This window comes from Apteryx rowi, unplaced genomic scaffold, assembly GCF_003343035.1.
Source record: "Apteryx rowi isolate R43461 unplaced genomic scaffold, aptRow1 scaffold_1231, whole genome shotgun sequence".
Taxonomy (NCBI): Eukaryota; Metazoa; Chordata; class Aves; order Apterygiformes; family Apterygidae; genus Apteryx; species Apteryx rowi.
Genome location: NW_020447455.1, coordinates 46,639 through 72,586, shown reverse-complemented (window position 1 = coordinate 72,586; position 25,948 = coordinate 46,639). Strand labels below are relative to the sequence as shown.

General features: G+C 48.7%; 1 protein-coding gene across 1 annotated transcript in view; it reads left to right on the top strand.

The window, feature by feature from the left end:
• Positions 1-24,652, top strand: part of PCDHGC3 (protocadherin gamma subfamily C, 3) — a 40,583-nt gene extending 15,931 nt beyond the window's left edge. The window contains exons 2-4 of the mRNA XM_026055529.1: positions 1,376-1,434; positions 17,243-17,331; positions 23,824-24,652. Coding sequence (XP_025911314.1) covers positions 1,376-1,434; positions 17,243-17,331; positions 23,824-24,050 — 375 coding nt within the window. The 3' untranslated portion in view covers positions 24,051-24,652. The remainder of the gene's footprint in view (positions 1-1,375; positions 1,435-17,242; positions 17,332-23,823) is intronic.
• The last annotated feature ends 1,296 nt before the right edge of the window (positions 24,653-25,948 follow it).

The window sequence follows — 25,948 nt, the reverse complement described above, 5'->3', positions numbered from 1 at the left end:
CAGCCGCTTTTATTTGTATGTTTAAATATGGATGTAGGTGACTGCATTTAGCTGTACCTTTTATAACTTTGGGATATAGCTGTAAAGACATTTTGTGTCAGTAAATGCCTGCCCTAAATTTGAAAGTGGTAATTACAATACGAATTCAAAAAATATATTGGGAAGGGCTTATTTAGTGGGGGATTGTGTGTCAGTGTGTGTGCAGAAAATGTGCGTATCTGAAATCTAGAGGACAAGTATTTAAACAACTTAATTTGCATGCAACATGGGTAACAGTGGGGCCTCTATTTTAGGGAAGTCAGTAATTTATTCTAATGTATTCCTTTACCAGAATCATCAAAGCTGTGGTGACATTAGTAAAATCACATCTATTAAATAAAAATCTAGGTCAGCTGTATCCGTATTCAATTTTCCCTGGTAATTGCATGTACATGCAGAATAATCCTATAAAATTTCTGTTACACTGTATAGATTGTGAACTGCTCATTCCTAAGGTAACTGAGAGAAATGTTATCCTTTCCAGGTAGCATGTTATCACTCTGGAGTTAATTAAGAAGATTATGATTTTAGGAAGTACGCGTCTTTCAGACAGAAAATGGTTCTGCTATTTAGTGCTCTTCACAAAGGCATGATTTAAACAAGTAACACACAGCCCTGTTTCGTGTCCTTCCTTACTTACAAAATGTCCATTGTCTGATGGTAAAATAACATGGACAGAAAGCAATACAAGGCCTACTAATGAAGTTACAAAGTATGCTGCTGTGTCTGACGTTTATTGTGTCCCCTGAACAAATAATGCTTTTTTTTGTTGTCGGAAGTTCATTCTTTTCTCTGTGGACAGAAAAATATTGCAGTGCTCCAAGGCCACAGCATCTAGGAAAAGTCATTCAAACACAATGTGTGAAATCAAGATCTCAGGCAGGCCTTTTTAAGGACAGAAGAAGGACAGATTAGGAAGGTCTGTTATCATTTCACCTTCTGGCATTAAAAGCATCTTTCCCAGTATCAATTAGCTCTGCCACCACCATCACCCTTACGCTTCTCCAAGCTCATTACTTTGGTACCATTTCTCCTGCTAAACTGATGCCCTTATCAGTTTGTTTCATGCTTCATTTCTTTCACAGCCTGCTTTCCTGAGCTGCTTTGGAAGATTATTCTCTGAATAGTTTTTGTCATGCTTTTTAGTATTCTCACTGGTTCAGAAATACTCAGAAAAGAGGGGTGGGTTTAGTGTTTGGTTTTTTTTTTGTTCTAATTGATTTGCTTTGCTTGGAAAGAATACTCTGATATTGCAGACTGAAATAATCCAGGATCAGTTTGCTTTGATTTCAAACAGAAGAATAGAAACATTAAAACTTTTCTATTTTCTTTGCAGCAAGTTCAACCTAACACAGATTGGCGCTTCTCTCAGACCCAGAGACCTGGAACTAGTGGGTGAGTGCATTTCTTTCCATGCATGTGTCCAGTGCAGGTTTCACTCCTTTCCGTGCTGGTTGTAGTGCTGGCAGGTCCTCAGCTGGCTGCTCTGAGGATGGATTTTCCCTTTTTTTGGTAGAACTGTCCAGTTGAAGAATCAGAAATTGTGCTGTTTCTGTGTTAGCTCTGTTTGACACTGGTGTGACAGCTGTTTGGAATAGTGTGTCTGGTTTTGGTGTCTACAGTTCAAGGGGATGCTCAGGAACTGGAGCAAGCTCCAGATGAAGTTGTGAGATATATAAAGGACTGGAAAACATGCTTCATAGAGAATGACTTGTTATCTAAAGCAGATATTGAGCATCTAGACAAGATTTGGGCAGATTCTGAGTCCAAAATCATGATTCCTCCCCCTGCTCAGGGGCTACTGAAATCACTATGTGAGTCCCTTTACCAGCCACAGATCCTTAAGCTCTGTGTTGTTAATTGTGTTGCCTGCTCTGGCTTGAGCAGCTAATGCCAAACTCCTGTGTAAATGCCTCAGACAGCCAGAAGTTGTGCAGATGGGCCCCAGGTCCTCAAAGCTCCGGCTAGAAAAATGTGTCTTAGCCACGTCTAGCTCATCTCAGCAGGACCATGTTCCTTCAAAATGCAAGTGTACATGCTTTCTCCTATGAGCTAGTCTGGCTGATAGAATTAGTGTTGGGAGACTGGGATCCAGTTCCATTTGTTTGGGATTTTGGACCCATTCTCACATTCCTTGGGAAATGCCATAACCAACACAGGGTGGTTCATTCAGATGAGGACCCCTCCACACCCTTCACACTGGAGCGGGGCAGCTGAGCAGAGGGTCACTAAGGAAGAAGAAATTAGATCTAGTGGGTGAGGAAACTCACAGGGCAGAGGTCTCCCAAGGTCTGGTCTTGCTCTCAAAACTATGTCTGAGTTTTTGCTGATGTGCATGTAATTGTCAAAACGATAAGAAGCCCTGGAAGTAGAGCAGGGGGCCTGCCTCCTGACTGAGTACCCATCTCTCGACTGCTCTCTCTCTTGCCTCTGGTTCAACAAAGTTTGCTTTCCTTGCTGCACAGCGCAAAAGCATGACAGAAAATGTTGAGCAGGTGCCCTTCACCTCTCCCATCTCCCTTCCTAGTTCATAGGCAGAGGGAGGAGATCCTCTTCTGAGAATGAACTTTGTTGAGCACCATAAGGATAAGAAAGGAGTTACATAAGGAGTACACCTTCCTGTGTAAATACCCTAACCACTAGGCTGTTGTGTATGAGGTGACTGGAGAAAGGGCTTCAGGATAATTTATATGTGAAAAGATTGTAACACCTGGCTGGAAGAAATAGGAGTAAGTTCTGATGCTGTGCTTCCTTGGCTGGCTGGGTCAGGCATCTTATCTCTGCAGATAAGAGAGGAGCTCACATCTCTGTGCTTCACAGTTCCTGTTGGCCAGCTCCCTCGTAGGTTTTGACTACACCGTATGGGGATCCCAGGGTTCTGGATTCCAGTGTTGGAGCCTGCAGTTAACTGTTCACAACAGCTAACTGTTTGCTGTCTGAATCCTTCCCTTGATCTGGCTCAATAATTTAGCTTAACAGAAAGAAAGTCAAGAGACTGCTGTAGCCAAGTTGTAAATACTGTCACAGCAATCGAACCTTGTTACTAGGCTCTCCTACTTGACAAAGCTAAAATAGGAGCAAGGGTTTGATATACAGCTAAGAGTATTCCAAGTAGCAGCTGGGCATAGACTTTAACAACAAGGATATCACTGGAACAGTTTTCCCTGACCTCTGTTGAATTCCCCATCACTGACAACTTTTTAATCAAGAAAAATATTTCTAAACATTTACGCTCTAGTTCAAATGACAATTAGCTGGAAAGCCCTATTATACGGAAGTGCGCAAGAGCCACTGCAATAGTTTTGCTACGAGAAGTGAGTAAACGAGCCCCATCAGAGCAGCTCTATTGCTCTCTGTTCTAGCATCACGCTGGAGCGCTTCAAGGCACAGCGTTAATGCAGTCCTGACCTACATAGCTCAGTGACAGGGACCTTTCCTCAGGCCATGGGCCAGTGGCCCTCACGCCAGTCCCCCAGCTACTGGCTGTAGCTCTTCACAGCCTCCAGTCCCTTTCCAGTTCCTAAGTGGGAGTAGCAGCACTTGGTATGGGAAGAGAGGGGAAAAGCAGGAAGGCAGCCTCAGACTCAGTTCAGGGCAGCCGAAATAGCACGTCATGCTGATTCTGGTACACGTGTCGTAGGTTTGTCCTCAGTGTGCTAGATGATCTGTGAACTGGGTGATCAGGTGTCCAGTGTAGTCCTTGAAACAGCCACCCCAGGCTCATATCAGTGCCAGTTCTGGCAGAGGTTTCCATAGCACAGCCTGCCCAGATTGGCCTCCAGGGCTTGGAGAGAGGCTTTGTCCGAATACAGATTTGTGCTGAAATAACTCAGAGGATTTTTAACTCATGCTGGTTTTCACCACCTGCCTATGTGCAGATTTCATGTTTGCAATGAAACAACTCTCACTGAATTTCATGTAATTTCCTTTTATCCTGTTTTACATTAAATCAAGGAAGATACTTTTATTCTAAACTGGTATTAAAATTTAAAAAGATGTCAATAGAAAGTATTATCATATGGTCAATGACTAGCCCTGACACCTCTCTGATGATCAAGCAAGTCAGGCAAATCTTGGAGAGCAGTTTGCTCCCTGTTGTGCTGTTCCCATGCTCTTACTGGCATTTTTGACGTCTGGTGTGTGAATCTCTCAGACCCCAGCTGCTAATACAGATATTAAGGAGGGCGCAAGGGAAACTGCCTGAGCCCTCTTACTGTTACTCTCTCTAATGTTAGTTCATGTATGGACTGCGTCTTCTACCGAAAATAAGCCTTTGCAGCACTGTGAACTCCAGGGCTCTGCTTGGGGCTTGGAGAGCCAGCTCTAAACTGAAAAAAGGGATGTGCTCTTAACTGAATTTGCCTAGTGCAAATTAAATAGCAATAAAGACAAGGCAGCTTAGGCTAGCAGATTGAATGGATCCTGCAGGGAGTCTGGCACTGACCCTAAACCAGGAAGCAGGCTAAAACCAATGTTGTCATTTGTCTTTTAATATTTTAATGTGAAGTGGAAGAGAGAACAATCCTGTCTTTTCATAGCGTAGACCTGCTCGTAGAGAAAAATCCCACACGTCTCTGAGTACCTGGAACCAGCCAAAGCTCAGTGTAAGTTCAAAAAGGCGGGGACTATCTCTTGATCTTATACATCATTGCATTCAGAGCACTGTTATCACTTTTATCAGACAATGAAGATAATTTGTTCTTTCATGATCTGAAACACAGGACAGCTGTCAGGAAACTTTAGACAATATCCCTAGAAAGCATGGTAGAGAGTTAGACCTGTAAATTAGTAGAGTGATTCTCAATTAATCTTGTTTGGGAGAAACAGGAGGACAAATTGATTAGTTTAATAATGTTTGTATTTTGCTTTTTTTTTATTTTTTAATGCACCCTTGCAGTTTCTGGGCAGATGTAAATGAATACAGAATGCTAATTAGCAGCAAATTCAATTCACAAACGTATCACATTGCTGGCTGTAGTGGAGACTACAGTGATGAATTGTCCAAAGTGGCACAGACCTACAGTCTAGCGGCATTGCAGGATGTGTCCCTGTGGGATTGCCAGTGTGGGATTTCCTGGGGTGGGTGGCTCGAGGGGAGGAGAACGCAGGGACTGGTACTGAGGCGAGGGACCCATCTTGCTTATCTTTCACCAAAGGAACAGAGAACTGGCTTGTGCCCTGCACATTCATGTTATTTGCTCGACAACCAGTTCTTTGTTTTGATCTTTGCTTGCTAGTTTATTCAGCAAAGCACTGGGCTCAAGTCAGGATTTTCTACTTGAAGGAGCAGGGAAGGGTCCAGGTGGCTTACAGGTGAGCGTGGGAGGATGAGGCATCTAGGTTGGGAAGGGACAGTATGTCCTGGGTACCTCAAGCGGGAGGTGGGGACAATCTCAGGCCATATGGGTAGGCTGGAGGAGGAGATCCCAGACAGGAGGAACTGGGGACACTGGGGTGAGGGGACTCGAAAGGAAGCGGGAGACTGTATGGGGGTCCCAGGTCACACGGGGGAGGGAGGAGTGAAGTATGCAGACAAGATATCGAGTAGGTTGTCGTTCCCTTCACCCCCCTCAGTTTTTGCTCTAATCCTCAATCTCGTCCCTGCGCTAATGGCTTTAAATGCTGCTCTGAGCCCTCCCAGGCTAAACATAGTCAACAGCGATGTTCGCTTCATTCACCTGTTAAACGGCATCACAGCTGCCCTTTCGGACACTGGGTGACCGTCCCCCTGGCCTGTGCAGAGGACAGAAGGGATTGGACTGGGGACATACTGCAACTGTGGTGATAGGAAAGCTGTAAAGGAAAGGAGGGTTTTTCCTTTCTTAGTTCCTTTTTTCACTCCTGGGTGCCAAGAATTGGACAGTCATTACTAAATGAATCAGACTTTGCTCAGGGACTGATGAAAAAAGACTTTCCAGGAATATTCCTTAAAGCTCCCTGAAGCATTCTTGGGTTTCCCGGTGTCTGCAGGATGTACAGGATTCAGGTATGCCCAAAGACCTGGTGTAACTTTAGGGGCTTCTGGCATGTATTTGGGAGGATCAGGAGCTCCCATGTGACTCCATCACCCCAGTGTGCCAGGGACATGCTCCCGCTAAGGAAACTTTTATATGCAGCACGTAGGCTGCCCTGTGAACGTCCTATGTATTTGGGTGGGACTTCCCAAAGCACGCACAAGCTGAAGCTGGAGGACAGACGCACACACAGTGACACACACACGTTCATGCATTTACACAGCGGAGGCAGATACACAGCCCAGAAACAAACAGATATGCGCACAGGCTCCAACATTCGTAAGTCCTTCCTAAAGCAGAAAAATATTTGCTGACTGAACAGTCATGGATGGGGAGCGGTCTGCAAGTATTGTAACCCTAAAGGAATTTATGTTGCAAGTTTACATAGTTATGGTCAATACAGTGGCAAGTACTAAAGTACATGAGCATGTGGATGGGGGTGGATGTCAGCATAAATACTCTTAGTTTTAACTTTCATTCACTCATTCATCGAAAACGTGAAAACTCCCTTCACGCATGGTTGTGGGACCGCGGGCTCTCCGCTGCAGGGACCCGCCTGTACTGCAGAAGGGGAAGTGCTTGCGGTTTGCTCGGGGTGGGATGGAGCTGCAGGTCAAGCCCCGGAGCCTGTAGAAGTTAGCAAAGTGTGAACGCTGCCTTCCCCTCCCTCCCCCAGCTGTAGGCAGCACGCTGCGGTGGTTGAGCTGGATCATTGTGGATGCTATTCCTCCATCCCTCTCACACCCCACCACGGCTCCTCCAGCACCTTTTCATGCCTCCCAAGTCTCCCTCCACAATACCTGCTGTTGCCTCCCTCCAGCGTCTTCCCCTCCCCACAGTACGGTGAGGTTCTCCCCATGCTCCTCTTCTGACATTATCTTTGTTCCCCATCATGTCTCCAGCCTCCTGCTTTCCCTAAACCCTTCCAAAGAACCACCATCTTCCTCCACAACATCCCCAGCTGTCCCCCATAGCAGCAGAACAAGTGGTTATCACAATTTCCAGCCACCCACGTGCTGAGTGGCCACCTGATGATGGACATTGACAGGCTAGCTAGCAGGGCAAGCACAATGGATAACTAAGCCTTTCCCTAGCAGAAGACAGCAATTAGGGCCTGTCTTTGCTGATTTTCATGGAAGTGGTAGAGGCACAGTATATCAGAAACTTCTATGTGGCCATCAGATCTGATTTAAACTAGGCAGGAGTAAATGAATGGTCAGACAGACAGCATGGGGGAACCAGGCTGAAGAAGAATGAAGAAGGTAGTTTATGTTTCTTTGTGATTGTATGCAGAGATTGCATTTTTAAGATACACAAATAAGGGCCTTGTTGTGCAACGGTCTTCAAAACAGAACGGTATCACCTGGAGAGCATGTAAATAATCAGGCCTAGGAATGCAGTGCAGTTGGTGATGTCGCGGTTTCTGCTGAAGGTTGGGAGGCCCTGGGAAAAACTCCTGGCACTTCTGCACTACCTGATTGGAGGTGCAAACTTCCCATCCTCAGCCCTTCATTCAGAGGGGCAGCAGGAGTGGCAGAAATAACTGCCACCCTTGGTAATTTAGGAAATAGATTCTAATTCCTAGCTTTTCATCTCAAATGCACAGAGGTTGAAGCCAACAGCTATGTTACAACAGTGAAATTTGCTTCTGAACATGAGGCTTCACGTGTTTTGTAGGTGAATGAAAAGAGCTGCAATGGTCTTAGGTCCAAATTCACAGGTTCTTCTGGCTGTTTTGCATCTGTCTGTGCAGACACTTGTATATTAAGTGATTCTCTGGTGACTCCTGGAACACATAGAGCATAGTGCTGCTTTCAGCTGCTTAACTTGTCTCGGGGAACATGCAGGCTCAAGTGACAGGCCAGGGAAGTAAAGTGCCTTTGGTCTTTCCCTGTGGTCTGCTGTTTGCATGATGTGAGCGCCTCTCTCCAGAGCTACCTGCAGGCACCTGCTGTGCACCCGCTTGCCCTGGACGGTGAGGAGAGCAGTGCCTTTGAATGCAGCCACAGAGCCATCCCGGGGCCCAGCAAAGGTGTGAGCAGGAGCCCAGCAAGGTCAGGGGTTGAGGAGAGATGTGGGCTGCCTGAAAAATCGCGGCACACCGTGGAAATACCTTTGGTGTCATTGCTTTTCAGAAACAGCAGTGCTCTCCTAAGGTTGAAATGCAGACTGTGGCACACAGGGACACCTCGGTGAAGGAGGAGTTGTGCTAGGAAGTGTGCTAGACTTCTAAGAGAGGGCTTTCATTTCCTGTTAAAACTCCTGGGGCTGCAGAGCACACAGCACCGGCTTGTTCCAGGTCCTCAGGCGCCTGAGAGAGGAGTGCATTTGGGGGAAAATTTGAGGTTGTCTTTGTGAGGGACATGCCAGATGAGGCAGCACACCCCGGCCCCCAGCCCATGTGAGTCTTTTGCTCGGCACACACCTCTGAGGGAACCACACAAACCCAGCAAGGGCTGGACATTTGCATTTGCAACCTGCAGCATTGCTCTGGCGGGAGCTTGGTGGGTCTTGAAACAAGACTGAGCACTTAGAGGCTCCGAGCTTCAGCTGCAGCTGGTTTCCTATTGAATGCCACAGCTTAAAAGCTGCCTTAAAGCATTACCAGGCGGCTCAGAGCCTGGCCTTGCCCTGGTGTGTGCTGTAGTCTGGTGTTGCAATTTCTGAGCGTGCTGGTGGGGGGCTGGGACTAGTACAGGCAGGGAGAGATCCCGTGGGAGCTGCTCTGATGCTGGGAGCGGGAGCTGTCCCTAGGTAACTGCTCTCCTTTCTCCTCTCCCTCAGCGCCTGAGCCCTGGCCTGCTGGAATAAAAGCCAGTTCCTGGGTCTTGAAATTGAAACTTTTGTAATGGTCTGTCCTAGTTCTACCCTCCCTTCCACAGCTGTGAGACAGCACAACTTTCCACCAGCGCTGTGAGTGACTCCTGCGAACTCTCCTGCCCCCCAGGGCTTTCCCATTGGTTTATTAACAACCCAAATCTCAGAAGAAGCTGTGTTTGGGTTTCTTTTTAGACTATGCAGCCCTCTCCAACTAGATGTTTCCTTCCTCTCCCCAGAATGAGGGACCATTCTGGGCCAGTATTTTGCTACACTTTTATCTATATTTGTCATGGTCCTTGAAGTCTGAGACATCCGGATCCTGCCAGGCTGGACAAAGAATGATGGAGAGACAGTTATGGAAAATGGGAAATATTCTAGCAAAGGGATGTGTTTCTCATTCTGGAAGGTCCCCAAGATATCAGGAGTTTCATCATCATGGGTTTATGTATATAAACACTATTTTAGGTAATTTAGCAGGTGCTACATGTATTAGTTTAATTTTTCTCCTTCCATCTGTTTCCTGCGCAGCTGAGCACTTGCCATGGTTGGCTGTAGAGGCACAGGGATCCAACAAACAGACACAATAATAGTTCCAAAGAATTTCTCAAAATAGCTTTCCTGTCATGTTTGTGGCATGTGTGGCGACAGGATGGGTCATGCAAAAAGGCTGTTCTCAGTTCTTGTTTATGCTGCTCGACACAGCTCATTCATAAGTGCTGGAACTTCTCCTTTGGGGTGGTTACCCCGAGTTCCCCTTACCAGCCGGCTGCTGCTAAGTGCAGCGCCATCGTGGCCCTCCGTTCTGCCTCCAGCTCGCAGAGCAGCATCTCAGCAGCTCTCGGGGCTGATTCCTAGCAGTTGCTTTGTGAGGCTGCAAATCTTCCCCTCCACCTACTAAAATGCTCGGGCCCATCTTTGCAAAGTCATGATCTTAAAGCCGTGCCTTATCCAGGCTGTCTCCAACCGATGTAATTGCATTACAGAAGAAGCAGGGAATGTGCAGAGCCGGGGAGGGGGAAGGGAGCAGGGGGGGAAGGGCAGGCAGCATCCTCTGTTAAGGGAGAAGAAAGGAAATTCTGGCAGTTTCTGTGTTGGTTCTGTTTTTTCGGAGACTCTGGGAGGTGGGAGAGGAAGGGCAGGGGCTGGTGGGCAGCAGGCCTGGGGCATGTGGGCTGCTGAGGGGAACGGTGAGGGCTGGGGTGGGCTGTGGGGCCAGGGGATGCTCTTCCCTCGCCTTGGGGCTCGGAGAGCAGCCGCAGTGGTGTCTCCAGCACACCTTAAGAGCGGCTGAGGCTGTGCGCTGTCCCTGACAGATCCTTTTCCTGTTGCTTGTCACTTTGCCAAGCTGAAAACACTCGGGCTGAGATTTTACTTCTGTTGCTGCCTCTGGCTGGGTTGGCGTGTGGGAGATTGCTTGGATGGAGTAGTGGGGGAAGGGACTGGAGGAAGCTCGGAAAGGAGACTGGAAAGAGCATTGCAAGGGGGGGCTGGGCTGAGGGAAACAGCCTGGGAGCATCAGGGACCGTCGGGGAATGAGGCTGGAGGAAGGGGCTTGAGGATGCAGCCTGGCCCTGGGCGCCAGGCAGCGATGGAAGAGCAGGGTCCTTCCCCCGGGGAGGATGCTGAGGGAGCAGAAGGGGGAGTGGGAGAAGGTGCCGAAGCTGAGGAGCAAGCAGGAGTGAAAGGCGGAAGGGCTGGGATGAACCCCAGACATGTCTCTGCAGCGTGGGGAAGCCTGGGAGCAGCCAGCAAGGTGGGGTGGAAGGCAACGCTGGGCACTGGGGGCTGTGCTCCCGCTGGGCAGCGGCCTCGCTAACCCTGGGGGCTCTGAAATCGCTTATCTGTGGCATTCAGCTTCTTCAGTTTCTTGTGGCGCTGCTCCCAAAGCCAGGTTTCCATCTGCAGAACGAGGAAAACAATTTTTCAGAAATTCACTGGGCAGCTGTGCAAATAAATGTTTGTGAGGCATTTGGATGCCATAGTAACAAGCTCCATAGAAACCCCATAAGGAAATGAATAATTCTGTACTCAAAGTGGAGTTTAAATAGGGACAGTGCATTGGCCAGGTGGGGTAACACAAAATAGCTGGTCAGCAAAGGACACGTGGCCACCCTGGGCACTGCTTGGCAGATGCTTGTGGAAAACCTATAGGCTTCTGTGTAATTAGGCAGTATTGTAATGTGATGCATAGTGGAGCTATATCAAGGCTGCCCAGAAAACCTTTCATTTTGGTATTTCCGAACTTCCATGCCTCCAATTTGGTTAAGTTTAATGAAGGCCTTTGTGGCATTTGCCCTGGATATACCTGCCTCTGTCCGTATGGCTCCCCTCGGGATGAAGAGCATGTGATTTTGTGCACCTGCCTGCTGCCCACGCTGCCGTGGTGCACTCCCTATGCCCTGCCCGCAGGCCTGTGTCCATCACGCCCTGATCCACCTCAGACACTGTATTCCTGGGGGATCTGGCACAGAAAGACTTGCCTCTTTGTCTCAAATGTAGATTTTGGAATTGTTTCTTTTTCTCCAGTCCTAACTGCATTGGAAATGTCCCTGAATAAAAAAGCAGCTATTTTCTGTGCTTCTGAACTGAGGAATAGAATTTAACAGAAAAAAATCTGTCCTGTGGAGGATGGGTTTTTAAAAAAAGCCTATTGAGTAAATGTCATTTGTGTTAAAAACTGTGAGTTCCTGGAGTCATTTCCATAGGAACCAGCCTTTCTAAGTTTTGGGCATCTTCCCCACAGAATTACTTAAGGCTCAGGATGAGCAGTGAGCAATCCTGTAAGGGGAAGTGCTTTAAGGTCTCTCTGTTGTAGGCAGGTAGGAGAAGTGGTTTTAATCAGTGTGGAAAGGCGGGATTTTAGTTGTAGAATTGTAAATCAGCAATTCACAACTCTGTCCTATAGCCATGGAAGACAGCCAGATCTGGTCATCAGATGTGTGCCTTTTTTAGGTGTAAGTACTTATTTTAGGGCATTTTTAGATTACCACACTTATGTTTTCTGTGCCTCTGAATTCTGTATGATTACACTGCAAGTAATTGAGGCACTTGAATTTCCTGCATATAGAAATGAGCTCAATGCCATTTTTTGCAACTCTAAGGCATTTCTAAAATAGCTTTTCTGTGTGACATCATGTGCGGCAGGGACACTGTTTCAGGCCTGAAGTGCCAGTTTATCTACACTCCTTTGAAGAGAGAGTATTACAAAGAGCTAGAGCCAGGAGTCAAGAGATGCAGAGCATACCTGTGTTGTATACTGAGCATGAGCACAAACCTGCACCAGAGGCCAAGCCCACTGACCTTCCATGGTGCATGGGCACAAGCCACACCCCGGCAGGGCTGAGCTGAACTTTGGGGCAACTGTTGGAGTGAGGAAAGAGAGCTGAGCTTGGCTGTGTGTCCATCTGCTGTGCAGACCAGTTCCCCCAGATAGACCATGCAGCAATGTCATGTCATCAGCAGGGAGACTGACTGGGCTGGGCTTCTTCCTTGGTGGGCCATAGCGTCATCTGTCATCAGAGAGGCGCTTGGACCTCTCCTGCACGGGGTGACTGCCATCAGGCCACACCACCCTGGGCACACAGCTGTTGTCTGATCTCTGAAGCTCAATACAGTCAGGCCCAATTAGTACTTGGATGGGAGACTGCTTGGGAATACTGGGTGCAGTAGGCTTGCAGAGAATGGCCTGGGGTCCTGATGGACAGCAAGTTGAGTATAAGCTAGCAGTGCACCCTTGCTGTGATGGAGACCAACTGTATACTGGGTTTTATTGGCAAGAGAGTAGCCAGCAAGTCAAGAGAAGTGACAGTTCCCCTCTATTCAGCACTTGTGGGATCATAGTTGGAGCACTGTGTCCAGTCTTGGGCTCCCCAGTGCAACAAGGACATGGATATACGGGAGCCACCAAAATGATCAAAGGTCTGGAGCATGTGACTGATGAGGAGAGGCTGAGACAGCTGGGTTTCTTCAGCTTAGAGAAGTGAGAGCTAAGAGAAGAGTGCAATTGCTGTCTTCTGCCGCCTAAGGGAAGATTACAGACAAGGCAGACACAGACCCTGTGCAGAGGTGCACAGTGAAAGGATGAGGGGCAGTGGGCATGAGATGCAATGTGACAAATTCTGAGTAGATATTAGGATACATTTTTCACCTTGAGGGCGGCCAAACACTGGGACAGGGGTCCAGAGAGATCAGAGAAATCTCTGGCTTGGAAACAGCAAAAATCCAACCGCTCAAGGCCCTGAGCATCTAACATGAAGTTGGATCTAACTGAAAGGTTAGCCCTGCTTTGAGTGTGTTTGAGGGTGGGAGGAGGCAGGCTGGAGCAGATACCTTCCTACTTGCATCAGGTAGAGTGCTTCAGGTCCCTTTCCATCTGAATTAGTCTGTGATTCTGTTATCCTATAGGGCATTAAGGAGTTGTAGGGCTTTGGCTGTCTCACAGTCACTGGGGATATAGCCATAAGGCAGGGCCAGGTTAAGCACACCGCATTCATGCACCTGATACCCGGAGGAGAACCCAGGGCCATGTGTTCACTCTTCATCTAAGAACAGAAGCTAGGAAAAGGGTCTGAAATCCTGCCTCTCTCCCCAGCCTGCTACCTGGCTCAGGGATGAACCTCCCTCTGCACTCCCATGAGGCACAGTTGTCCTTCCCTGGGGGCATGCACTTTTAAAACAACAGGTTAAAACCTGAACAAGACCCACACATTCCCTTTTTAGTAGAATGGTACTACTGCTTGTCTTGTGTCTTGCACTAGAGTGGTTGAGCTATGTCTTGCTGAAGACACAGAGCCTCAACACCCATCCCAGCCTGCAGGGACTGACAGCCATGTCCTTTCTTCACCCGCCTCCCTCCTCATCAGAATATCCTTCCAACCAAATCCCGGGCAAGTCTGATGCTTGGTGGTTGCTGTAGGATGACAACTCTCTCCATCCATGCCCGTGTGCAGCCGAGAAGACAAGGTTCATTGGGAAGGAGATGGAGGTGTTTACTTTGGAAAGAAGTGGTCAGGGATCTCTGTGAATTTGGGCGCCCTGATCCTGCCTCTGGGATGAATGCCCTGGTCACAGGGTGATGCTTTTCTTCCATGCATTCCCTCTGTCCTACTGCGCAGAGGCACAGCTTTAACAGGAGGTAGAAGGGGCTTCTGTCCAGTGTAGCCTGTTGCATGAAGGAGGAGTGAAAGGCAATGAAACAATCTTCTGGGAAGTGGAAAATGAGATGCCTCAAACAGAGCCTGTACTTTCTTACCAAAGAAGGAGTCGAACATAGATTCAAACACTGGACTATTACAACTAACCCCATCCCCCCCGGCCAAATTAACTTTGGCCTTTCTTGTGCCTTCTCTCCCCCATCCCCTCCCTGGATGTCATCACTATGCTGGGGTCCCTGAGAACCAGACCAGACTGGGTTCCTCAGTGAGAAGCAGATGTGGAGTTGCCCAAACTGGGCATTTCTGGGCAGCTTCTTGCAGCACCGAAAGAGCTGGGAAATGCAGTTGTCAGCCAGGGAGACAGTTGGTGAGGGAGGAACTGCTGGGGTTAAGTGGTGGCTGAATGGGTTGTGGTTTGGACTGGCGTTTAGGTGCGTAAAGCCCTTTATTGGATCTAGCCTGGGGCTCTATTCCCAGCCCTGCCTGTGACATTGAATAGGTCACTCCATCCCTGAAGCTCTCCCCCCTTGTTCTGACTGCTTGGACTGTCTGTTCTCTGAGACAAAGATTGCTACATACTGCTTGTTGGCATAACACCGAGTACAATGGAGTTTTAATCTTGTTTGAGGCGTCTCACTGAAACCAGAATGCAAGCAAACACTGAAATCAATTTGAGAGGCGGGCAAAACTCACTTCTGGCCTTCTTGAAACTGTGCCAGCATACCATGTAGATGATAGATATAAATAATTTTTGGGATGCCCCAGGTTGCAGCAGATGGCAGATACTTCAGAAGCAGTATTGTTGGCAGTGTCCTGCCAGGGCAACCTTTGCTAAATAAGTAATTGTTTGTGACCTCAACAGATAAAACAGTAGAGTGAGAACAGTAATATGGCCCTGGCCAGGGGTATATCAGAAAGGCAATACAGAAGGGGGAAGGGAAGGATGGTCATGTGGTCCTGGCACATGGTCCTGCATATCTTTAGGCGAGTTGCTCAAGACCAGATTTTCAAAAGCATTTCCATCGCTCACTGAAGTACCCAGAAATATCCAAGTCCATGTTTCCCTTAAGCCCAAGTCCCCTTGTGTTTTAAAGGGAGTTGTGTGCATACATACCTTTCAGTGGGTCTATCCTGAGCCATATGACCAAGCAGGACCATTTTTGATCCTGATCAGAGGTCACTGGGACTCTTATCTGTCCTGTGCATCTGGGCTTTTTCTTCCTGTGTGTACAGGATATTTGTACAGGGAAGAAGGGGAAAGCTGTTGTGCATTCAGGACTTCCCTCATTACAAAGCTTTGACACAACTGGGTCAGTGACCTAGACACAGGAGCTGGATGTGCTACAAGGTCACCTGGGTAGACACAGCCTTCAAGGATCTGCATGCGGGTCTGTCTGTATCTCAATGTCCTGTTTTCAAAATGGGCATACTTGACCTGTGTTGTGTCTTAAAGCCGGAGTGGCCGCATCTGGGAGGAGGACTCAGGCAGTGTGATGCTCACACTGGTGGTGAGGTGCCCATCTGCTGCACAGTGCGTGATGCTGAGTAGGCATCAGCACTGGCAGCACTGTATGAGGTGGCTGGGGCACTTGCTGAGCACCTGGACACAGAGCAGCTAACAGGAGGTCCCAGAGCTGGGGAGATCTCCACTGCTTGAACATATATGAACAGGGCTTTAGGTCTGGACACCTCCTCTTGGATGTGAGTGCTTTGACCGCAGCTTCCCCTCCAAGGCGCAGCACTGGCGGAGGAGGCCACCTCCTTGGCCTGCAGCCTGGTGGTTTGAATGCTTGCCTAGGAAACAGGCTCAGCATTCTCCAACATGAATGACTTCTCACGTCTTGAGAGTTCCTGGCCACAAAAGTGGCAGCAGCCCTCACCACACCTGTTGAAGTGAGCTAATGCACAGCCGAGGATGCAGAGCCTTGCTTCTCAAAACCTGGCAAGAGTTGCATAGTGGTCAGAGCACTTGGCTGGGAGAGGGAAGACCTGTGGTCCCAATCCAGCTCCCAAGACAGTTTGTGTGTCACTCACATGCTGCTGCAGGGTCAGAGCAGAGGAGGCCCATGGGGCCCTGAAAGCTGGTGAGTTTTTGAGTTGTCTGCTGATCAGCCATTGCCTCCGCACAAACCTTGACTTGTACACATCTGGGCAGAGCCCAGGTTAATGAAGCCTTCATAGTGGGCAGGGCTTGTGCTGCTGTCCCACTGTGACAACAGCAGGAGCAGGGAGAGGACTGGAAGTAGAGAGGGTACATGGGTTTCTGAGAACACATCCCTGACCCTCTGCAAAGGGAAAGACTGACCACAAGTGACTGGTGGATGAACACAGTTGCCAGGGATCTGATAAACATGAATGCAGAGCTTGTTAGACTGTGCACAGGCTTAACCTTGGTCAACAAAAACTCCTCCATAACTGAAGCCTGGTAGCATCCCCAGAGATTTTCCAAGCTGATCTGCTGGACTGTTGTGCTAACAATCCACCCATCAGCCTTCCCCAAGGAACCAAGCTGGTCTCTCTCCTCCTTTCCCTCTCCTCCCCACTGCTCCAGCCTCCCCAGAACTGCTTGCTCCATGTTCTGCAGAGCTGGTGGCTGCTCTTGGACTCCCTTCAGTGCTAGACAGCTGGCTCCCTGCTGATGCCAAATCTCATGAGTCCGTAAGATTTTCTCACTTTCATTCTCACAAATGAAGCTGTTGAATGGAGTTTTAGCCTGAAATAATCTGAAAGGGCCTCCACCTCACGTGGTCTTCAAAAGGAAGAGGGCCTGATTGTACAGGGATGTGTGTCTCTGGGACTTTAGGACTAGCATTTTTGTGGTATTTAAGTGATGGGGGGAAGGCACCTGCTGGGATTTTGAACTGCTTAGGTGCCTGACTCTCTGAAATCAGCAGGAGTTAGGTAGGCATTTCTGGAAGTGTCACTGAGTTCCCAGCTACTTTTTTTTATTGGTGATTATTCTTCAAAAGCCTGGAAAAGGATGGAGACCTCAGAAAGTATTTTGTCTCTAGGGTGTTCCTTAGCAGAGTGCTTTGAAGTCCATACATAGCCTCTCCATCAGCACTGCCCAGCTCAGCAGACGCGCCCAAAGTTGTGTGACGGGGCTGCTCTCAGGTTGTGTAACAACTGCACTGGCAAGTCCTTTTCATGCTTTCTAACAACCCCCCTCTTTTTACTGAGCTGTAGTAACTTGCTGTTTCTTTTCTTTTCCCTTAGCTCTCAGAATGGAGAGGAAGGTGGAGCTTGGCCGAACAACCAGTTTGACACGGAAATGCTTCAAGCCATGATCCTGGCTTCAGCAAACGGTCAGTCTCCATTACGTATGGGAAAACTTCATCATTTGCTTTTATACAGACAACTCAGGCGCATGCCATTAGATATGATGCTTGTGTTATTGATGTGTTTGGGTTAACTGGAGGGGCTGAGATAGCTTCTGAAGTACTTAAAGAGACGCTGCCTGAAAAACACTGCTCTCTCTGTCATCCTGCAGAAGAGAGGATTCAGAAAGGACTCAGGCAGAGGAGATGCAAGATAGTCATCAGCATCAGGCATGCTGTAGACAGGGGTATCTCTTCCACCCAAACTGTGTTATCTATGTACTAGAGAGAATGTTATCTGGCTCATGACAGGATTGTGTTGAATGAAAAAGCTGGTCTTGAGATGTGTTGTAAGTTATTTGGTTCCAGAAGGTCACAGTAAATGAAACATCTGCTATGGTGGAACTTAGCATAAGGCAAGGAGGTCAAAAGCTTAAAAGATTTGCTTCTGGCTAGAGATAGGGCCTGGGTAAGTGGTATCAGAAATGCAGTAAATGGTGGCCTGAGTCAGTCCAGGCCCGCTTACTCTGGGGTCCTATATTTACAGGTGGCCAGAACCATATACTCAGACAAAAGCTTGAGGCTGTTGTAGAGTAACAGGTTTTTCTTCTCACGATGAGAAGAGAATATCCTGTGTCGGGAGCAGAAGAGATGTTTTTAGAAAAGACCTGCAGGTCTTAAGAAAAAGACCACCACCATCGGGCCTTGTGTCTGGAGACATAGGTAGGAAGATGGTCCCCACCAGCATGTGTCCCTGCGTCTGGGGGTTGTTCTGGCTGCTCACTGCTAGCATTGGGCTCTGGTGGGCTAAGGACTGAGCAAGACTCTGCCCTACATCCTGTTGCTGGTTCTTTGTATTTGCAGTTGTTGGGATTTGATCTGGTACTGTTTTGATGCTTGGTTGGTTTTTCTGATTAATGGCTGTGTTGTGTGAAAGTGGTGGACTTAGAGGGGTGTTTCTGTGAGCCTGCAATCTCCATGGCTTTATATAAAAGAAGTGCAATTATCACTCTACGCAGTGCTCAGGATAAAGCTGGTTTTCATAAAGCCTTTATTTATAATTACCACCAAGTCTTTCCCCCTTGATTTAAAAATAGAAACAACAGTGCAGCCATAAAACCCTGTGTAAAATGCTTAGGATGTTTCCTCTGAGCTCTTGGGAGAGAAGGAATCTGGGGGAGGAGGGATTCATATGGTGTTGCTTTCTTGGAAAGCTGCTTCAGCTGAACTTTGCCTCTCTGCAAGGCTCTCTGCAGACACCAGGCAGCCCAAGGACGCAGTTGCTGTGGCAGGGTGAAGGGATGAAGGTCTTGGGTATGAGAGTTGTTTACACTCAAGGAAAAGAAACAACGTGAAAATGTGTCTCTGTTCTGAAAAATGACCGTGGAAAAATAGCCTCAAGGGGCCCATATGGTTATCATCACTCAGGGCCTCCAGATCCAGTTTCCTTGCTCACAAATAAAACTGTTTTGCTGACTGCCATTTGAGCAGTTCCCCAGGATCTGAAAGCTGAGCGGGTTCCTTCTAGGTTAGGCACTGACTTCCGCTTTGCCCTGGGCCCTATTCTGGCAAGTCTCCCCCAATCCACAAGTCTCAAACAATCCTAACCTCTCCCACGGTTCTGTCTGCCCGGGGGGCTAAGTTAAATCAGCTCCATCTACTAGATCAAAGCAACTTGCTTTCTCTGGTGTAGCCCCAGAGAGAGGCTGGCTCAGTGCAGTTATTTATTTTCCTGCCCACTTTGGTACTTGGCTGAGGGGAGATGGATGGGGCCAGAGTGTGGACACAGCACAGGAGTCCATCTCCAGTGCAGCAAGGAGCCCCCAAATACTTTTTCCACAGTAACTGTGTTTTCATCAGTCTTCCCCCCCCCACACTCAGTTCCTCGCATGCCGCCCTCATTCATTAGGCTAATAGTGCTGATGGGGGCAGGCTTTGATCAGGGGCAAATGTTGCAGCTCTAATTGGCTGTTAAGCTTTGTACTTATCCATCCTTGGGTAATGTTTGCTGGCTATTTCAATGACCATTGCCTCCTGTTGTTGTCTACTGAGCTCTGTTTGAGCTTTGGAGATGCAAAACCTTCCCATTACACAGGTGAAAGCACCGTATGTCATTCGCTTACGCCACGTCTTCTCAGCATAGGCTCCTCTCTGCACAGAGCAGGCATATCACCCACTTCAGCCACCCAGTTAGTGCTCAGTGTAAAGCTCTGGGCTCAGGTAAAGTGTGGGCTCAGGTCTGTGCTGAACAGAGACTGTCTGGGAGGTAGAAGCTCCCCTGACGCTGCTTTGCTCTGTGAGCTTCAGAAGGGGATAGCGCTGTCCTGTTTGCATCGGGGATGGTGCTGTCCCATCTGCATCCTTGGCCCTGTGCCACTGTTTTATCCTTTACTGGAACAAGAGACAGAGCAATGAGCTTGTTTGGCTATGGCAGGCCCGGTCAATCCAGTCTTTCTGAGGATTAAAGCAGTTGCCAGTACTCCTTCATCCCCTTCCAAGACAGAGAGCAGCTAAGTTGGGTCTAAGCCAGAGAGCAGCTGCAGGGACTGGACCAAGACCTGTGGGCTCCCCCAGGTCGGACTGCCAGGGCAAGCTGGGTTAGGAGTTAGTTGACCTCACAGGGCTGCAGCCCTGTTGTAGGGCTTCTGCCTTCATTCCCACAATCCTTCTGGATCCTCTGCCCTCGAAGGCCTGGGAGGCCTCGTTCCCTGCTTGGTCCATGCTTTTTCCCTGCGAGCATCTGCAGTCCGACATTTTGGGCAAATGGCCTTCTGCCTTCTACTTGCATGCACTCTTACACGGGGGAAAGCTGTAAACCAGCTGATCTAACAGCAGGGGTAGAGAAAGTGCTGTTTTGACAGTCTTTTCAGAAATGCATTCCTGTGCTGAGCATCCAGGGCTTTGGGGTGGGGGGTGTTAAGAGAAGAGAGGGGGTTGCCACGAGGACCTGTGCCACATCCCTATGGATTGAGCCTTGAGGTCCATCTGGGAGGCTGCCATTTACACTCCCACTTTCAAAGGCCTGGGAACTGCCAACAGTTTGAAAAGCTAGTGATTTTAGCAGTCTGAAAAGGCAGAGACAGCTAAGACAAACCAAGGAGTACAGATGCTTTAGGAAACCAGACACTAAAGGCTAGGCTTATGAGGCATCCTGTCCCGGGAAATCTCCTTTAAAATAGTTTGTCTCTTAGCACAAATTTATTTATATGGGCGCCATGAGGCAGCCAGCAAGACAGCACACTGCTTCTCCTGCAGACAGAAAGGCAGCCTGAGCAGGGCCTTCCCAGCATTTCAGCCTGCAGGCTCAGGCAGACACTCTATATTTGGTTCCTGTGAAAGCCCCACCAGCAGCTGCACCAGCAAGTGCTCCGGGCCTGACTCCCTAAATCTCATTGTCCCTTCCAGAGGCGAGCTCAGTTTATGAGGGAAATGGAGACACTCGGTTATTTTTGCCTAAGTGCAAATTCTTGTTTTCCCCTTCACCATTTGACTGCAGGAGCTTCAGGACTATTTAGGATAACAGTTGGCTGTTGATAAAGGCTGAGCACAACCTTTACAGCAAGAAGAGCTGTAGCGCCCTGCTTAGCAAAAGCAGCTCAGTGCCGATTTATAAATCTCCATTGTCCCTGTTCTCTCTTCTTTTCAGCCTTAATGTCAATGTTACCTAGAAACAGCCTTCTGCTCACTGTTAACTCTTGGGCTGGACCAACTGACAGGCTGGGAACTTGACAGTTTTTTTCCCCCTTTGGAAACTGGGCTGCCTCCGCAAGTTATTTCATAGGGGAAAGCTGTCGTGGATGCTGCTGAGCCCCCAGGCCCTCGCTCCATGAAGCCCCTGAACAGCCGAGATGACCTGGAGAGAAATGGGATGGTGGGGCAATGGCATGCAGGAGTGAGGGCACACTAAAATGTGCCCAAACACGTGAAACCCCCAACCAGGCTGTTTCCAGCTAAAATCCAGCAGCGGCTGAGCCCAGACAAAATTCTCCCCCACTGCCAGAGGCAATATTCCGCCTGCAAGTTGGTCCCTGACTGCAGTCTGGCCTGATAGCACATCTCCAGTGATCACATCCCGGTCCATAACACCCTGAGGGGTGCGTAATTGAGTTGGTCGTTAACGAAATTAGCTGTTGATGAGGTGAACAATTACAAATCTCCAAGTACCTTTTAAAACAAGAAGAAAGAAGAAGATAACTAAACACAACCCAGGGGGTGAATAGTAAAACCCTGGAATAAAGAGTTAGCACAGAGGATTAGTGACAAATATAATTAAATGTATATGCACATCCTCTCCACCTGATCTCCCATGCCTTCTCCCGAAGAAGCTCCTAAAAACCGTGCCAATTCTGTGAATCTGTCAAAAGGGACGACAGAAAAGTCTCCTGCCTGTGAAATCTGGTGCTTTCATACCAGAAAGCAAAATGACATTTCCCCACAGTATATTTTGCTGCATTTGTGTATCTTCATGAGCTTCCTTAGTCCTTAATGCATAATATTATGCCTGTTTTAAGACTCGCTGTGTGTTTTCCTGTCTACTGTAATACAGCAGCTGTAACTTTTCAAATTGCAGTTGCTTAATATTTCCAATGCCTTTAAGGGTGTATATATACACTGAAATATTTCAGGGAACTAGTAAATAAGTGTGTCCCAGGTTTCTGTTTGGATTCCTTTCTGTTTGTCCCAGCCTTCTGGCTCAGGCGAAAGCAAAGGCGAAAAGGAGGCATGTACAGATCTGAGCTAGTGAGAGGAGAAACAGGACGTGGCCGGACCACAATTTATGCTTGTTGTTTTTCTTTATTCCTGCAGTCTTTCTGACTGCGAAAGGAGGGAGCAGCAGTTCTGGACTCTGCTTTGGGCACTTCAGGCACTTCATCCTCCTTTCACTGTGAAAACTCAGCCAAACCTATTGTTAGGGTGATATAACCTAAAGCCCTCTTGGTTCGGTGCGGGCACCTCGTTGGAGGTACCATGCCTGGAGGTCTGGGGAGAACTTGCGGGGTTTCTCCCAGCCTCCTAGGAGCTCATGTCCCCAGCCATTTACGCGAAGCAGTTAAAAGTCCCGTCATGAGAAAAGCTGCAGGATCTCTCCAGCTCAGATCCATAGTATCGAATGCAAAGGCAGGATTTTAGCAAGTCATTTCTAGGCAGGACTGTGTAGGAATCAAATCGYGGGCTGTGCACAGCTAGTCGTGTTGGAGTGGATTGTGCAGCTGCTCTTAGAAGCAATGCTGCTCATTCCCTGACTTCTCCCCGTCCTTATTTCTCCCCTGCCTCTGTGCATCTCCCCTATTTCCATTTTGCAGCCTGGTTCCTACCTTACATCAGTGTGACAGCATCACAGGCGGGTTCTGCATCCCTCCCTGCCTCCACGGTTGCTTTCTCTGTGCTGGGTTTTTGCAGCATGACAGGAATGCATTTGCCTCCCCCTCCCCCTCTGTGGCCTGCTCCCAGATCTGGGCTATCATATACACTTCAGCATTGGTTGCTTTATGCTCAGCTTCCTAGAGCCATTTTGTGGTACTGCATGACAGCGATTTTTCTTTGTCGTGCCATGTGTTCTGCTCCTTAAATAAACCTGTCTTTAGAAATGCTATGGCCAGGGCTTTAAATGCAGGGAAAAAAACCTGCAGGGCCCAATTATGGATTTCCCTTAATGCATAACTAATCGTTATAACTGTACAGTATGTTTGTAACAAGCTGCTGGCCAGAGGGGGAGAGGGGGACTTCTGCTGCAGAAGAAAGGAAGGGATTTCTGCTGCAGATTGGGCTGTGCTCCTGAGCACAAACGTGACAGCCACCTTACAAAACCGGTGTGTCCTGAAGAGACCCTTTCTTAGACTTGGCACGCACGGGCGATGTGCCCTGCCGATAGATTCAGTCGTGACAGCCGACCTGCCCGGCCTTTCCTGTGGGAGGTTTTGGGAGGGAGGAGAAGAGGAAGCAGGACCGAAACCACTCATGGGCTTCTCCCATTCTCCTGCGCAACGTGCTGCTGGGGAGGTGGCGGTGCCCGGCAGCCCCCCTGCTGCTTCTCAACCCTGTGCCGGCCATCCCACCTCTCGCAGGCTGTCCGATGGGGGGGGCAGGACGCTACCCCTCCTGCAGCACGGCTTTCTCCTGCAGAAGACCCACACGTTGTGCTTCCTGGCAGCTCCCACATTGAGCGTCTCCCTTTCCATTAGACTCGTGGGCCTGTCCCTATCTTCTTATCTGGCCCTCATCCTCCTACAGTATGGGGGGGGGGGGGAGTGTTAGTGATGAAGGCTAAAGGGAGTTTGTGATGGAGGTTGATGGCACTGAGGAGGTCTGGATTAAATGCCCTCTGCCTGAGAGAGCCTTTCGGAGCGTCCCTGGCTCGCTGGGACCCTCCGCGCAGCAGGTTCGGGCTTGGGATGGGCTTTGCGATGTTCCCCGACTCTCGGCAACATTAACGACCCCCCCCCCCCCGTTTTGTCTGCTTCTCTCCCGTGGCACCCGCAGAAGCTGCTGATGGGAACTCGACTCTGGGCGGAGGAACGGGCACCATGGGCCTGAGCGCCCGGTACGGCCCCCAGTTCACCCTGCAGCACGTCCCCGACTACCGGCAGAACGTGTACATCCCGGGCAGCACCGCCACGCTCTCCAACTCCTCAGGTAAACGGGACGCCAAGAACGCAGGCTCTTCCGGCGGGAACAAGAAGAAGTCGGGGAAGAAGGAGAAGAAGTAGAGTTGACAGGAGACCATCTGCAGCTTAGATCGACAGGGCAGACCGCTCCAGCACTCCCCCAAATCACAGCCTAGGATGGAGGATGAATGTGAATCTTGTGATGCTAAAGTAAGAAAAACCACGAATGTGTATCATCATCAGAGCTAGGAGTAGGGTCTCGCTACTGTTAGATCTCATGATGAAAATCAATCTGGAAACAAAACCTAACAAAAACAAGTGCCCTGTTAATACTAGCAAATATTTTATACAATCCCTCGGGTAATAGAATATGCAAGGGTGGAAGGTCTTTTAACCATGTCTTTGGATTCAATTTACTCCCAGGTAGTCCAAGAAAGGCACAAGGCTTGTGCTTGGCTTTGTCCAGTGTAAATAATTTTAACATGGATTTTTTTTTTATTTATAGACCTTTGATCATTTTTGGAAGGAGAAAGAAAGTTCCTAGGTTAGAGCCCATGTTCAAGATTTTGCTGTTTATCTTTCCATTAGTAAAATTCACCCTGTGTTACTTATGGATTTCTTGCTAAGAAGTTGGTAGGGAGTGCTTCAGTTCCTGTTTACCTGTTATCCTAAAAAAAGTAAGTGTTTATAGTGCATGAGTCAAAGGGAATATGGTAAAGCTGCATCCTAAACATTTATTTTTTTTAAGTGCAACCAGTGATGGCCTGAAATATGAGACAGAAAGTCACGATGTCTGAGAGACAGGAAATTCAATCTAACTGCAGTGGAAGAGTGTGCCACTCTCCGCTGAGGTGTACAAAAGTTGTCCTAATGATTCTAGAGGTCTCTAAAGAGCAGACACATCTCATCCGTTCTTTGCAGTAAATATTTATATGTACAGTAAATGTTTTTCTGGAATTAAAGTTAAGAAAGTCTTAGTGCCCTGCTGCAAGATAGGAGCTGCAGCTCCTTCAAGCAATGACATAGCCAAGCCCTTACCAAGGACTTGTGCTATTGGAATAAGCTCCGATCTGCTTGTAGGGAATGGAGACAATGCTTCACATTTCTGCACATCAGTCTGCATGCAAATTACTCACTTCACATCTACAGTAGAGCAGTTAACTCCACGGACCTAGAGAAGTCATCGCATGCCTATGCAGCATGGTATAAATACACCGGCAGATAAACAAGTCTAAGTGCAGGCCGAGCAGTGTCTGTCTAGGAATAGGGTTCAGTAATACGAGATGGGGAGAGTCGGGAGAGCCGCTGCTCCCAAATGGGGCGTTAACGAGATCTGCAGAGTTGCCAGTGAACAGCCTTGGTTCCTGGGCCTTCAGAATTGGCTACTGAGTAAGTGACAGTTGGTTTGGTGGCACCTGGTGACCAGACCTGGGTAAGGGACCCGAGAACTGGAAATGAGTGTGTGGTGTTGACTGCAAAGCCAGCGAGCCTGGAGATGGCCCAGGTCAGTTGGAGACTCAGAGGGAGGATTCTGGCACACTGGGGTGTTGTGTGTGACCACACTGCACCCAGGTAAGTAGCTGGGACTCAACCCAGGTTGGACCTGCAGCCTGGACAGTTTGTTGTTGCTGTTACAGCTGGCTTTGGGGTTTCCACCACACAGATGGAGCAGAAGGATCAGGAATAGGATTTCTGCACTATGAGCCCTTCACATCTCTGCCCCTTCTCCCGCTGGTATAAATGCAGCAAAGAGAAGGTGCCTTGTGCCCTCAGCACCAAGTCAGCCTGGCCTCAAGTCCTCCCGCGTGCCTCACCGGCTGCCAGGGCTGCTGCCCCAAGCATACAGCCCTTGCGCCAGGCCGACCTCCCAAATCAAAGTAGTGGACTGGGACCTGGGAAGGCAGACACGGGGCATTTTTGCAGTGAGCGGGCAAAGGAGAGGGGGTATGGAGTGGGGACGAGGTAGCCATGCCAGGGTCGGCTTGATTTTCTGGGGGAGG